This window comes from Bufo bufo, chromosome 1, assembly GCF_905171765.1.
Source record: "Bufo bufo chromosome 1, aBufBuf1.1, whole genome shotgun sequence".
NCBI lineage: Eukaryota > Metazoa > Chordata > Amphibia > Anura > Bufonidae > Bufo > Bufo bufo.
Genome location: NC_053389.1, coordinates 289,588,994 through 289,602,221, shown reverse-complemented (window position 1 = coordinate 289,602,221; position 13,228 = coordinate 289,588,994). Strand labels below are relative to the sequence as shown.

The following is a 13,228-nucleotide window of genomic DNA, read 5'->3' as shown; positions in this document are numbered from 1 at the left end:
CTTATACTCTGATATCTATCATCAAGAGTTCACCTGTACATTGGTCATACTCAGTGGCGATTATAATACACTGCAATCTACTGGAATCACAGAGCAGAAAATCACTGTGGAGCCTAGGCCTGCTATAGTGCAGTGTTGGAAGTCCTATGTAAAGCCACAGCTACATCTGACTATGAAGGGGTTAAGCTGCATACTGATTGATGGTAGAATTCCCTGGAGAACCTCAATGATACACCCTGCACCTGAAGTCTTTCATCTCTTACCCTATCACACAGCTGCTCTGGCCTCACACAAGCTATAAAACTCTGGGCTATGGCAGACTTCAGTATTGGTAGCAGCTGCCAGAATGGGCTTGGGCAAAGCAGGGATGAGGCTGGTCTTAGCCCTTTTGGCTTATGGATTGGGGTCTTTAGTATGTGTTGCACAGGACTATTGGGATGATCCTTCCCATCTGCAGTGTGGATCTCACACTATGGAGATTTCTCTACCTTCTTTGTTGGAGGATGCAGCTTTTGCCTTGAGTATCATTGGTAGGTCCTATGTAGTAAGTAGGCTAAGATGTATGTAATGCCTTCTCATGGTGCTGTCTTCTGTGGAAAATGTGGTGGTACTTTTTATTGCTTAGGCCTCTTGCCCATAAATGTAAGGGTTCTGTGTCCGTGGTGTGGATCGCATACGGCGGTTCCACAATACATGGGTCACCAGCTGTGTGCATTCTGCATCATGGATGTGGACCCATTCACTTGAATGCGTCTGCAAACCTAGATATTCCTTGCGGAATGGGAGCACTACGGAGTGCTTCTGTGGTGTTTTGTTCCACAAAAGGATAGAACTTCTATCTTTGTAGAACAGATGGATTGCAGACCCCATTCAAGTAAATAGGTAAGTAATCTGCATGTGGGTGCCCATGCATTGCAGTCCAGTGTGGGCATGGAGCCCTTATGTTTGTGGGCGAGAGGCCTTATTGTGTATCTGTCTTCTGCTGTCTGTACAAGGTGACCCTATGTTTCTGTATTTAGGAGTAGCAGCTTCAAAATGAACAGTGCTCAGTTTACCAGAGAGGCATCTGGGGGTGAATATCTGCTAGTACTGTCTAAATATCTGAGCATGCCAGTGTTTTGTTGGTGCCCCTGGGAATATCTCCCGGCAACAAAGTTAAATTCAGATTATATGCCATTAGAAAAGGGCAGGGCAAGTGTGGCATGTTGGGGGTGAGGAAACTTGTGTACAAGGTTTCAGTTATCTAAAGATTCTGCTACAACGAACCAAAAGTTATGGTCAGTGGTAGAGACATCCATAATGGAATTCTTGGAACCCAAACCTTGTACACTGAACTTACAAACACAAGTTTGCTCATCCCTACTGTTAGTGTTCTGCCACACATGGTGGGTTTGCAAGTGTGTTCCACTTTGGAAGCTGGAAATTCATAGTAGAAACCGGCAACATATCTTGACACCGGGGTTGGATTGGCCCACCAGAGTACCAAAGGATCCTCCAGTGGGCCTAAGATCTGACAATAATGGGCCCTTAATTCTCTATAGAGTGGGCTCTCAATCATGTAAGGGTCAGCCCCTTAGAATATGTTTTTTTGGACAGATATCTGCAATATTGTGCTACATATATTGTAATGACTTATTTCAGCCACTGGAGGCCGCTGTTGCTTTGAGTAAGAGGAAGCTGAACGGTTTCTGGGATACACAAGAGGTAGGAGGAGCCAGAAGTTCCTGGGGTTTGAGGGCTGGGTGTGTGCGAACTGGGAGTTGTGTTGATGGCTGCCATGTTAGGAGCCAAGTAAAGGCTAGTGATAGGACACGGAGCCTGACTCATGGAGTCCTGAGAAGCTGGCTATGTTTGAGACAGGCCAAGATAGCCTCTTAACTGAAGTACTGCAGTGTGTTCCAGAGGAGTGGGACCATGTGTCAGACCAGTACAAGGTTTTGCCATTCCTGTCATTGACCAATTGTGCCTCTGGTGTGGTGGTACTGTACTGTTTAGGTTTTCCGGCAGTTTCATTTTGCTCCTTAAGAGTTTTTCATAACTAGTATGTAAAAAAAAAAAAAAAAAAAACAGTATCTTTCTCATAACATATGCATTTATAGATCTCAGGAGCCTCAATTGCAAACTGTTAAAATAATGCAGCATGCTAAGGATTTGATGGTCCCTTCCATGCATCAAGTCACCCCCTTTTATGCCATAATTGCACTTGGGAGTGGTTGGGTCTGGAATATTGTCCCTGAAAAATCTATGCATGGAAATGGTTTCTCGCTCCAGGTTCAGAATGCTGCAGGATGCTCCTAATTTATGATGCAGTGTGTTCCTTGTCATAAGTTGGGCACATCCCCCTGCCAGTATAGGGGAGTGAGACCTGCGTGGAACTATAATGGAAACTCTATTCCATGGGATTTATCAGTGCAGTTCATTCATGTGGTAAGTATTTGGCTTGCACTCCACTTTCAGGAATGGGAGGCTTTCTGCAGATGTCAACGATGCCTAAACTGTCCTTTAAACTTTCTCTACTGGAATACAAATGTGCTTCAAAGTAAGGGGAGTCTACACATGGTGGCCATGATTTTAATCACACCAGTATGTAGGGTCATGGCAGGTTAACTTGGTTCTCAAATTGTTGGCTTTGCAGGCAATTGGGAGTTCTACCTCTACAATGGTTCAACTCCTAATAGTTCAAAACTGTGTCAAGCTGAGGTAAGACTTAAAGCTGGAGTGTTTTTTCTTCATTGTGGCTGTTGTGTGGACTCAACAACTTGTGTACAGTAAAAATGTCATACTGAATCTTAAGAGCAAGTTGTATGTATGAACTGACTGTAATTCTAGACAAGAATGGAAAACCTCACTATCTTCACAATGACTCCACTTGCGGGACTTGGATTGGACAGAAACCTGATGGCTCACTGGTGGTTGGCTCTACTTTCAATGGCTGTTATGTTCGTGAGGAGGTAAGTTGTGGAGAATCTAACTCTGCAAGGTCGGAACTGCTCATAACGGTTTAAGGGTAGATTTATATTGGTGTTTCTTGCAGTGAGAACAGTAGTTGAAGGCCCTTAGGATGGAAGTGTTTTTGCTACTGTTAGGGGGCTTTTTTGTACTAAGGGGAAAGCTGCAGGAAAATTCACACTTATATAGATTAATTTTTATTTTTTTTTTTCCCCTCTCAGAATGGAAGCTATGTGGTAACGATCACTCTGGAAGAAATTCTTCGTGATGAGAAGTCCCAGTATCACAAGAAAGATCTTGCATGCCCGATTCTTCCAGGTTAAGATTTGTATACAAAATTGGTAGACTGTTCAATTGGTTGGTCATATTATGTTCTGTCCACAGAATATGTAAGTGTCCAATTGACTTTGGCTGGTGTTTTCTTCCCCCACCACTATTCGAATGGAGAAGACACACTGCCACTCTACTCTTGGGCTGCTGGGGACAGCTGATCATTGTCACTAGACCATCGCCTGCAGCCCATGGACCAAATGACAGTGTGGCAGTCTCATGCTTGGATTTAAGATGACATGCTGCCTGCAGCTACAATTTGATTTTTTAGACTGGGGTAAAGATTAACTTGGTCATGCTTTTCAGTCAAAGTACTTTGCAGAATAACATTTAAATTCACTTTAAAGTTGATCCAATACTCTGCAGGAAAGTAGCAGCCCTTAACAATCCCTATGATGGTCCATAGTTCTAGCAATTCAGTTTGAGCTGAATTTTTCCAGATTAACCACTTGTTCAAATGGTGTAATTTAACCAGTTAACTTGTTACCCCATAGAACCTAAATCTAGTCCCATAAATTCAGTGAAACCTAGTTAATCTGGCCATCCTAGGGCCTGTGGACATCTAACTTGCTGTCACTATACAGCAGTGAGGATGAGAACTTCTCCAAGTGTGTGGCTGAGTTCTCTAAAGATCTGCCCCATGCTTTACTTGTGCTGTGGGTTTCACCCTCTGCAATATATTCCATGGCAAAATTCCACCTGTACTGGAATTCCAGAGGTTTAATGTGCAGAACGATTGCCTGTAAACAAATGCTGGCAAAAGGTAGTCATGGTCATCATCCTGATGTGAAACATGGCCACTCTAGCCAGCTGATGGCAGATTGTCATCTGGATAGACATTGGCAGTGTTTATTGTCCAGCTACTTGCTAGCCTGGAGCAGTTCCATGAAGGATCTCAAGACCTTTGCCCAGTGTCATTGGAAGTGTGCAGCAAGTTTGGACTACTGTGGCTGCGCTGGCGTATGATCATTCAAAGGCTAGGCTATTCAGCCATTAACCTAATTCTGTCATGTATAGTAAAGTCAAAGGTTTTCCACTTTGTCCATAAATTGTCTGACTTTTGGGATAAGCTGTCCAGAAATTCTGGTTGGCAACCCTGTCCCCACCCCATAAATTTTCCATGGAGAGTTAAACAAAAGGGTGTCCAAACTTTATAACTTGCTTTATTCTCAGGCTATTCAACCTGGGCATGGTTTAGTATGCTAGTAACATTGACTTAATTTCATGCAAGGTTTTTTAATTGTTACAGTAGTGAGGCAGTTAACACACTTGATCTATAATTTTTAAAGATGCTCTACGTTTAACTTCACAACTGGTTCATCTTGGAGAACATTCCACCAACTTGGTGTCAATGCAAGATTGTTTTTAGAAAGTCCAAACATCATGCTTATGTTTTTGCACCTCCACGTAGGCTTAAAAGGTTTTCACTGTTCAGTATGTGTGGGTCCCACATCTCAGATGCAAACCTATAGGCCACACACTTATATAATTCTCCACTCAAATCTATGGGAGCAGCATAAGTGGCTTGGGAAGCTAATTAAAACATTCTATGGGTTGTCTGGTTTCAGGAGGAAACTGGACTAGAGGGGGGGTCTGCCTGCAGTAGTGTTGCTTACTAGACAGATATCATGTTGCACTACTAGTACTCATCCAGGACTTGTTAACCTGGCTGCTCAAATGGACATGTGACCACTATAATCGATTACTGGCCTTAGGGTACTTTCACACTAGTTATTCTTTTCCGGTATAGAGTTCTGTCCTAGGGGCTTAATACGGAAAAGAACTGATCAGTTTTATCCTAATGCATCTCTGAATGGAGAGCAATCTGTTCAGTAGGCTTCAGGATGTCTTCAGTTCAGTCACTTATGGTATTTGGGCCGGAGAAAATACCACAGCATGCTGTAGTATTTTCTCCGTCCAAAATTCCGGAACACTTGCTGGATACAGCATTTTCCATTGAAGTGCATTAATGCCTGATCCAGCACCAAGGGTTCAAAACCCTGTTTTCTGGTCTGCACATGCGCAAACCTTTAAAAAATGTCAAAGAAATACTGTCAGTTTTTCCAGATGACACCAGAGATGGATCCAGTATTGCAATGCATTTGTAAGACAGATCAGTCTACAAATGTAATCTGTTTGCATACCGATTTCCGGATCCGGTGACAGAACTGCCTGCCGGAATCCAACTGCGCAAGTGTGAAAATACCCAGTGCACATAGGCCAGTGACTGGCTGTAGCAGTTGGGTGATGTCACTACTGCAGGTGGGTAAAAAGATCCCAGCAGAGAACTGGACTAGACAGTTGCCCAGTTTTCTACTGAAACTGGACAACCCCTTAAATGTCGGTCACAGGACATGGACTTCAGATGAGTTGAGTTAGTGCTCCTGTCTCATGGATCTGTTGGAGACATAAATTGTATTGACAATGTTTCCTTATCTATAGCTATGGATGCTCCTAGTCCAAGTGACTGTGCTTCAGTTCTGCAAGCTGACCGCCTGCCGTGTGCTAATGACTCTGTATCTCAAGAACTTTGTGAAGGACTTGGATGCTGCTTTTCTCAAAATGCACTTGTACTGCGCTGCTACTATGGAAAGAAATGTGAGTCTTTGCAATAATGTAATTCTATTCATCCCCCACTACCCAGGCTGTAGCAGTTAGCGTATCACTGTCGGTTTACATAAATAAAAAAATAATGGCTGCACACAAGCAGTAAAACTGAGAAATGGAGATCATTCTGTCAGTTTATAGTTGGAATATATTGGCAGAAATTAATCATGACCTCACATTTCATGAGATTGAGGGACTCCAATTTCTGACAATCAAAATGCTCCATCTGCAGGTCCAATACAGCATAACTTGTATTCATGCTAGGATTTACCCCATTGTCTGATAGAACTGAGCCCTGGAAGTGATGGAGGGTGCATGTGCAGCCACCCTACACTTATTTTATGTGGCCACTGAAAATGGCTTGGCCCGGGCTTGGCTATTTCCGTCAGGCCCATAGAAGTGAATGGGAGCGGTGACCAGTCATGTGTGGTGCGCTTCCATTCACTTCTATGGGGAGAGTGCTTGGTGGTGGCTAGACTAGTCCTCCAGCCACCACATTGTGGGGCTCTGCTTAGATAGGTGTGGCCCCCACCCCTATAACACAATGGGGGCATCTGATGGCGATATGCCCCATTGTCTGAGATGAGACAACCCCTTTAATTGGAGCTGCAAGGTAATCTACTGCAGTGAAAAAGGGGGTCAGTCAGCACATCCCAATGCACAGGTGCACGCTGCCATGGCTAGAAACGCAAAGAAAGAAAACACAATGCAACAGCACTCTGCAAACACCCATAACATACAACAATTTCATAGTAATAGAAAATATTCTGGTGCTAATGCTATGCTCTTACGAATTTGAGATTCTTGGCAAATTTTGTAGTGCCGTACTGGCCACCATAACATACCGAAGTACCTCAGTTAGAAAGGTCATCAGTATAAAGGTTGGAAGACCCATCAGGGTAGGTCATTAGGATCTGCTCAGCGGGGATCCAACACCTGGGACCCCTGCCAATTAGCAGTTTTGAGAAGGCACCAGCACTCCTGTGGTCACTGCTGCCTTCTCACAACTCCATACATTGTATAGCAGCTGTACTTGGTATTACACTTGGGCCCCATTTACTTGAATGCGGCTGAGCTACTCCTAGGCCATGTCCACAATTAATGTGGCATCACTGGCCTAGGAAAAGCCACAAGATGTCTGCAGTGCTTACAGGAGGGCTGCTAACTTCTCAAACAGCTGATCGGTGGGTGTTCCAGGTGTTGTACACCTACTGATTACATACTTGCCTATTCTGAGGATGGGTCAGTATAAACCCTTGCATGGTAACTTGAAACTTTGTTGCATGTAGAGTGGATGCCTTAACAGTCTGCCTCTTCTGTGTAGTGACTACCTACTGCTCTGCTGACAATAACATGGTGGTTGCGATTTCAAAAGACATAACCATACCATCCTTGATCCTGGACTCTGTAAAAGTACTTGGTGTGGATTCTAACTCGTGCCCAAGCCTGATGGTGGCAACAACTGCATCATTTATTGGGTTCCAGTTCCCATTGTCCTGTGGGAGTGCAAACGAGGTGAGCAAAATGTCCAATCATGCTGAACCTGCCTGAAATACTGCTTAATGTCTATTGACTACAGAAAATGGCAAGGGGAACTGGCCCAATCTAGTCCAGATCAGGCATGTCTTTTTATCTGTGGATATTTTTGTGCATATTTTAGGTGTTCTGAATTTATTTTATTTTCTATACTGATCTATTCTTCGGATAGATTATCGGCATCTGATCGGTGGGGGTCCGACACCTGGGAACCCTGCTGATCAGCTCTGTGAGAAGGCAGTAGTGCTGTGGCCTTCTCGCTGTTTACTGCCGGTCCAGTGACGTCACAACTAGTATCAATGGCCTTGGCAGGGCTAAGCTCCATTCAAGTGAACAGATCTTAGCCCCACCCAGGCCATTGATACTAGCCATGATGTCATTGGGCCTGCAGTAAACGGCAAGAAGGCAGCAGCACTACTGCCAGTGCTGCTGCCTTCCAAAACAGCTGATCTATCCAGAGGATAGCTCAGTTTAATAACCTGCTTAACCCCTTAAACATTTCTTTTTTTTTAAAGAGGTTGTCCACTTCTAATATCCAAATTTACACTGCCAGACTTTCTTTGAAGCACTGAACACTTTCATCAGCCACTGTTGTGGTACAGCCATTAGACATAATCTGCATGTGTTGCATGCAAACTTGGCTTGGATTTCACCCTATGCACTACAAAGGGGCAAAGATCAGCAGAATAAACTGCTGTAGGTTAAAAGGGGTTTTCAGAGTAATAATGGCCTAATCTCAGGATGGGCCTTTATTACCTGATTGGTAGGAGTCTAAATCCCTGCACCCCTGTTAAGCTATTTGAGGCCATTGAGTACCAAGGCCTCTTGGGCCATGTGACATCACTGGCCCATGTACAGCTGCCAGTTTGGCCCTATTTGAGTGAATTGATGAATATGGTGTGAAGGTGCTTAACTCACCAAAGCCTCTTCAAAGATCTGTGGGAGTTGGACCCACACTGATCAGATATTGATAACTGAAGGGTAAAATCTTCCCAGAAAACCCTTTAGAACCTGCAGCTCAGTGGTCAGCGCTGGTGCCTTACAGCACTGGGGTCCTTGATTTGAATCAAAGGACAACATCTGCATGGAGTTTGTTTGTATGTTCTCCCCGTATTTGCGTGGGTTTTCTTCTGGGTACTCCTGTTTCCTCCCACACACAAGACATACTGATGGGGAACTTAGACTGAGCTCCATTGGGGACAGCGTAATGTCTATAAAGTGCCGCAGAATATAGTAGCGCTATATAAGTGCAATAAATAAACCATGTTCACAGCATGTGGATAACACTATTTAAAATCTTATTCTTCCTGCTGTAAAATGCCTTGTATCTGTCAGTGTGGACACTTTCATTTAGTCTGTCGGGTGTAAGTTATGAAGAGATGCTAAATAACAGTAAATCTCACCTATGTTAACTATTTATTTTTAACAGGCGGTTGATGCATCCATGGTGTATGAGTACACTTTTGTGGCAACCAACAGAGTAATCGCCTGGCAGTCGGCATCGGTCACTAGAGACAGTACCATGAGGTAAGGTCAAGGCTTGTTTTGTTTTTTTGACACTACAAGTACCATGGTTGGATTACAAAATGCTCCTCTTCCTACAGAGTGACTGTAAGCTGTAGCTTTTCACGGACTGGCATTGTCCCACTGCAGGTAGAGGTCTTCACCCCTCCACCTCCTCTCCCTGTATCTACCATGGGACCTCTAACCTTGGAGATGAGAATAGCTCCAGGTAATTAACAAGCTACTTGGAAACAATTTGTGACCTGCATAGGAAGGGTTGGGCATGGCAAAGCTGTTACAGGCCTAACTTAAAATGGCTTACCTTACGCAACCGCTTTAAATTGGCTCATCTTAAGAACTGTCTAAAGGTGTTATTTGATGTAGATTAAAATCATACATAATAGACATTCCTGATAACATGGATATTGGGGGAAACCTGAACATACTGTCCATGGGACCCATGGTAAAGTGGCCCTGGAAAAAAAGTTGTAAGCAGGGACAACAAATGTGGGCCAGTCAGCAACACAATGGTGCACCACAAAGTGCCATTCCAGCAGAACCAAATGGTGCAGCACAAAATTGCTACCTTACCACAGTATTTCTGTCTTGCCATGCTGAGGGTAGGTGACAGTTAAATTCAAGAGGGCAGCTTCTGGGTGCCAACCCCTAAGCTGTAACTGCAAAATCACAAATGGTAAGAAATCTGAACTGACTGCCACCCATCTGATGGGAACATAACTTAGTCTGGCATGCAGCTAGTGTATAAGGGCTTATGTAGTTGTACTTGACAAAATGTTCTATTGACTAATATGCCAAACAGATTCCCTTATTCTTGGATGTGAAACTGTATGGTCATGCAAAAGCTGATGTTGGATATGTCTTGCAGATGTGCAGTATAGCTCATACTATGCAGATGAAGATTATCCTATTTTAAGAGTGTTAAGAGATCCTGTGCATGTTGAAGTTCACATCCTGCAGAGGACTGATCCAAGCCTAGTTCTGATTTTGAACAACTGCTGGGCCACCAGTTCTCCTGAGCCTACTAGCTTTCCCCAATGGCCTATCTTGTCCAGCAGGTGAGGACTGGATAAACGATTAAACATTCTCTTGCTTAGGGCTGTAATGATACAAGTACTTATGTTTCAGCTGCCCTTTTGCTGGAGACAACTATCTTACGGAGCTGGTTCCTGTTACTACCTCACAAGGAATAACTTTCCCAACATACTACAGTCGTTTCATTGTAAGCACCTTCACCTTTGTGGATTCGAACACCCAAACTGCTCTTGGAGGATCGGTAAGCTGCTTGGATAAGTGGTTTTTATGGAAGTGTGTGGACAACTTGTTGCCAAATCAGGTGTCACCTGTAATTTAAAGAAATGTTGACATTCCCAGATCTAGTAAGCCCTAATTCCAATATGGATACTACCCACTGTACATCTAATCCATGTTGTAGATGCTCCTCACAGAATCTTTGTAGAATACACACAGTACTTGGGTCCTGATTTATGCCTTCACTCCAGAATTGTGGCATCAGTTGCCAAATGGGGCTATTGTGACTTCCTGGGCTCGCTTGTGCAAACATTTAGACCTTGCATTTTTATACCACTTTAAGATGAGGAAACTATTTGTATCTCCCTTTGTTCCTGTGTGGCTTCAAGCCACAGGAAGTATAAGCCAGCCAGCTATCTCTTAGAACCTGAACTTCCTTGCCTGTACAGATCCTGGGGCCCTCTGTTCTACTATATCCTTGCCTCACAGGGGAGGTCTGTCGGCTAACTTTTACAATCTTGGAACTGGAGTCCAGATGGTCAAAAAAATCTACGTTCCTGCCCACATCATAGCCCTGTGCCATGGGCTGGGGAGGGGGGAGCATTTTGACTGGTCCCAATTTCCCAGCATGGGGTGCTCAGGACTCTCTGCTCTCCACACAGTACCAGGTATCTTCCCTACACGGACAGACATAAGCTTCCCTGCTTAGCACTGTACTCTGGCCAGCTTAGTATTGGGCTACTATAATTATAGATGATTAACCACCCTTGGTATTTAAATTGATTCCGAACAGCACATTGAACTAGTGTGTGAATAACACAAATAACCAGGAGCTGTTTGTATTACAATTACATAAACTACAGGTGACTTGCATTGACTTGTGTTCCTATAGGTATTCTTCCACTGCAGTGCTTCAGTATGTGTCCCATCTGCCTCGGAGACATGCTCTGTGACCTGTCAAAGGAAAAGTAGGTGACCCAGTAAATTGTCTTTACTCCTCTCTGTGGGTTTTCCATTCTGCTAACATTTAACTGATTGCTTGTTACACTACTTGTAGGCACCAATTTAATCAACTTTTTGTCTTGCAGAGAGAATGGTGGAATTGCAGCAGACAGACAACACTCTTACAGTGACTTCTCATGGTCCTGTGATATTTTATTCTGAAGAGATCAAAACAAATAACCTAGTCGAAGAGGACGAAGGTAGTGTGCTATTGACATCACTGAATGTAGTTGTGCATGGTACAGTAGTTGAGGCCTTCAAACTGGGCTGAAGTTTAAATTGGCAAAGATCATACTGGTAGTATCAAAAGTATGTTACTTCAGCATTTTGAACGCACTCCTACAGGACTTTGCTCAATACTGGCTGTAATTGAAAATGAACCTGGCATACAAATGTTCTAGCTTGGGCTAACTTGTTTTTTTTTTTTTTTTTTTTTTTTTCCCCTTTAAAACAGGTTTTGGCTCTGGACTTGCCCTTGCTTGGTTTCCAGGCATAGTGGCTACCGTCTTCATCTTGGTGGTGTCTCTTCTGGGTATCTACTTGTATAGGAAACAAAAGAAATATGCACTGTCCACAGTAAATGATTTAATAAAGTAGATTTTTCAAGTAACATTTATTGTGTTCAATATAACAATATTGCTGATAAAGAACTTGTGGGATTTTGAGTTGCTCATCTAACTAGTAACTGCTCTAGGTTGCTGGTCTTCCTATACAGCATAGTTCCTTGTGTTCTCTACACTAAACGGTCTCTCAGACATCACCATTGCAACTGAACAAGCTAGTTGGTACCACTTTTGATGCATTTTATCTTGAGGTAGGAGTGGATCCTAAGGGAGCTTGTACATGCTGCAGCATATTCACATTAACTGCATGTGAATAAGGACAGCCACACTGCACATGTACTTGCCATGGTTTTAAGTTGCATAGCAGTAGTAAACCTCAGCTTGGTCACATGTAGGGTATTGATATGTGGCGTACTATAGCCATAATGTAGGCACCCAGCAGATTCCTCTATTTGGACATAATTATTGGCTCTTGTAACTTGGCTGTAATGCATTAAACTTCATGGAAAGTTTTGATTCTGCAATGGCTTTAAACTGACCGACAATTATCTTCACCAAAAAACTATATGCAAAGTTTCCCTTCCTAACTAGGAAAGCTCACTTCATCACATATTTTTAAAAAACAAAAAACCCTCACTTAAGTAATTGGCTTTTGCTGAAACCCTACTTATGGCACAACCTGCAGCATATTCTAGACTTGATGTAGATTTTTCTAAACATGCAGTGTGGCAGGCGCAGCATTATGAAGTGCCTTTTGCACTGTGGCATTAGAAGAATTTTGATATCTGACTTTTAGTCTAACCAGACTGTTACTCTGTAATTGCCAGAAAAGAACTGATCAGGCATATCCCAATGCATTCTGTATGGATAGAAATCCGTTCAGTTTGCATCAGTATGCCTCCCGTTCAGTCACTGTCAGGCGTTTTGGCCGGACATAATACCGCAGCATGCTGCAATATTATGTCCGTCCAGAATTCCTGATCAGTCGCCGGAATCAGCATTAATTCCTATTGACTTGCATTAGTGCTGGATCCAGCATTGCAAAACAACTGAAGGACAGATCTGTCCATCTGCCTGACAAGCAGAGAGACGGATCAGTTCTTGCAATGCATTTGTAGACCAATCTGCACCCGGATCCGTCTACAAATGCTGTCAGTTCTCACACTGATCGGCGGATCCGGCAGGCAGCTCCGATGGAACTGACTGCCAGATCACACTAACGCTAGTGTGAAAGTACCCTAAGAATGAGCTGAAAATGCATCATCGGGTGCTATGTAGCACTTGATGACATGTGCCAGCCAATCACTGATGCCAGCAGCCAACATGGCTATGGCATTACAGTGAGGGAAGTACATACATGCACGTTCATTGGCTGCATAGCAGCCAAGAAACATGCGGGGTGGAGACTTGAGCATTGCGCTCGAGCACATGTGCCAAGCATCGAGATGCTCAAGCCGAACTGGTGTTCG

The 13,228-nt window shown here is 43.6% G+C and overlaps 1 protein-coding gene across 1 annotated transcript; it reads left to right on the top strand.

The window, feature by feature from the left end:
* Nucleotides 1–346: 346 nt before the first annotated feature.
* Nucleotides 347–11,793, top strand: LOC121005024 (zona pellucida sperm-binding protein 4-like). Its single transcript, XM_040437562.1, has 12 exons — nt 347–530; nt 2,830–2,951; nt 3,171–3,267; nt 5,722–5,877; nt 7,211–7,401; nt 8,852–8,949; nt 9,027–9,154; nt 9,812–10,001; nt 10,072–10,219; nt 11,087–11,162; nt 11,283–11,396; nt 11,651–11,793. Exons 1-12 carry the CDS (start codon nt 347–349, stop codon nt 11,791–11,793), a joined length of 1,647 nt encoding a protein of 548 aa, XP_040293496.1.
* Nucleotides 11,794–13,228: the final 1,435 nt, after the last annotated feature.

What these genes read in the sequence shown, in the direction of transcription:
- LOC121005024 (XM_040437562.1), top strand. Translation starts at nt 347, where the DNA reads ATGGGCTTGGGCAAAGCAGGGATGAGGCTGGTCTTAGCCCTTTTGGCT. An exon ending in CCTGTGGGAGTGCAAACGAG is followed by an intron (nt 7,402 to 8,851) that starts GTGAGCAAAATG and finishes TATTTTTAACAG; the next exon opens with GCGGTTGATGCATCCATGGT. An exon ending in AAACTGCTCTTGGAGGATCG is followed by an intron (nt 10,220 to 11,086) that starts GTAAGCTGCTTG and finishes GTGTTCCTATAG; the next exon opens with GTATTCTTCCACTGCAGTGC.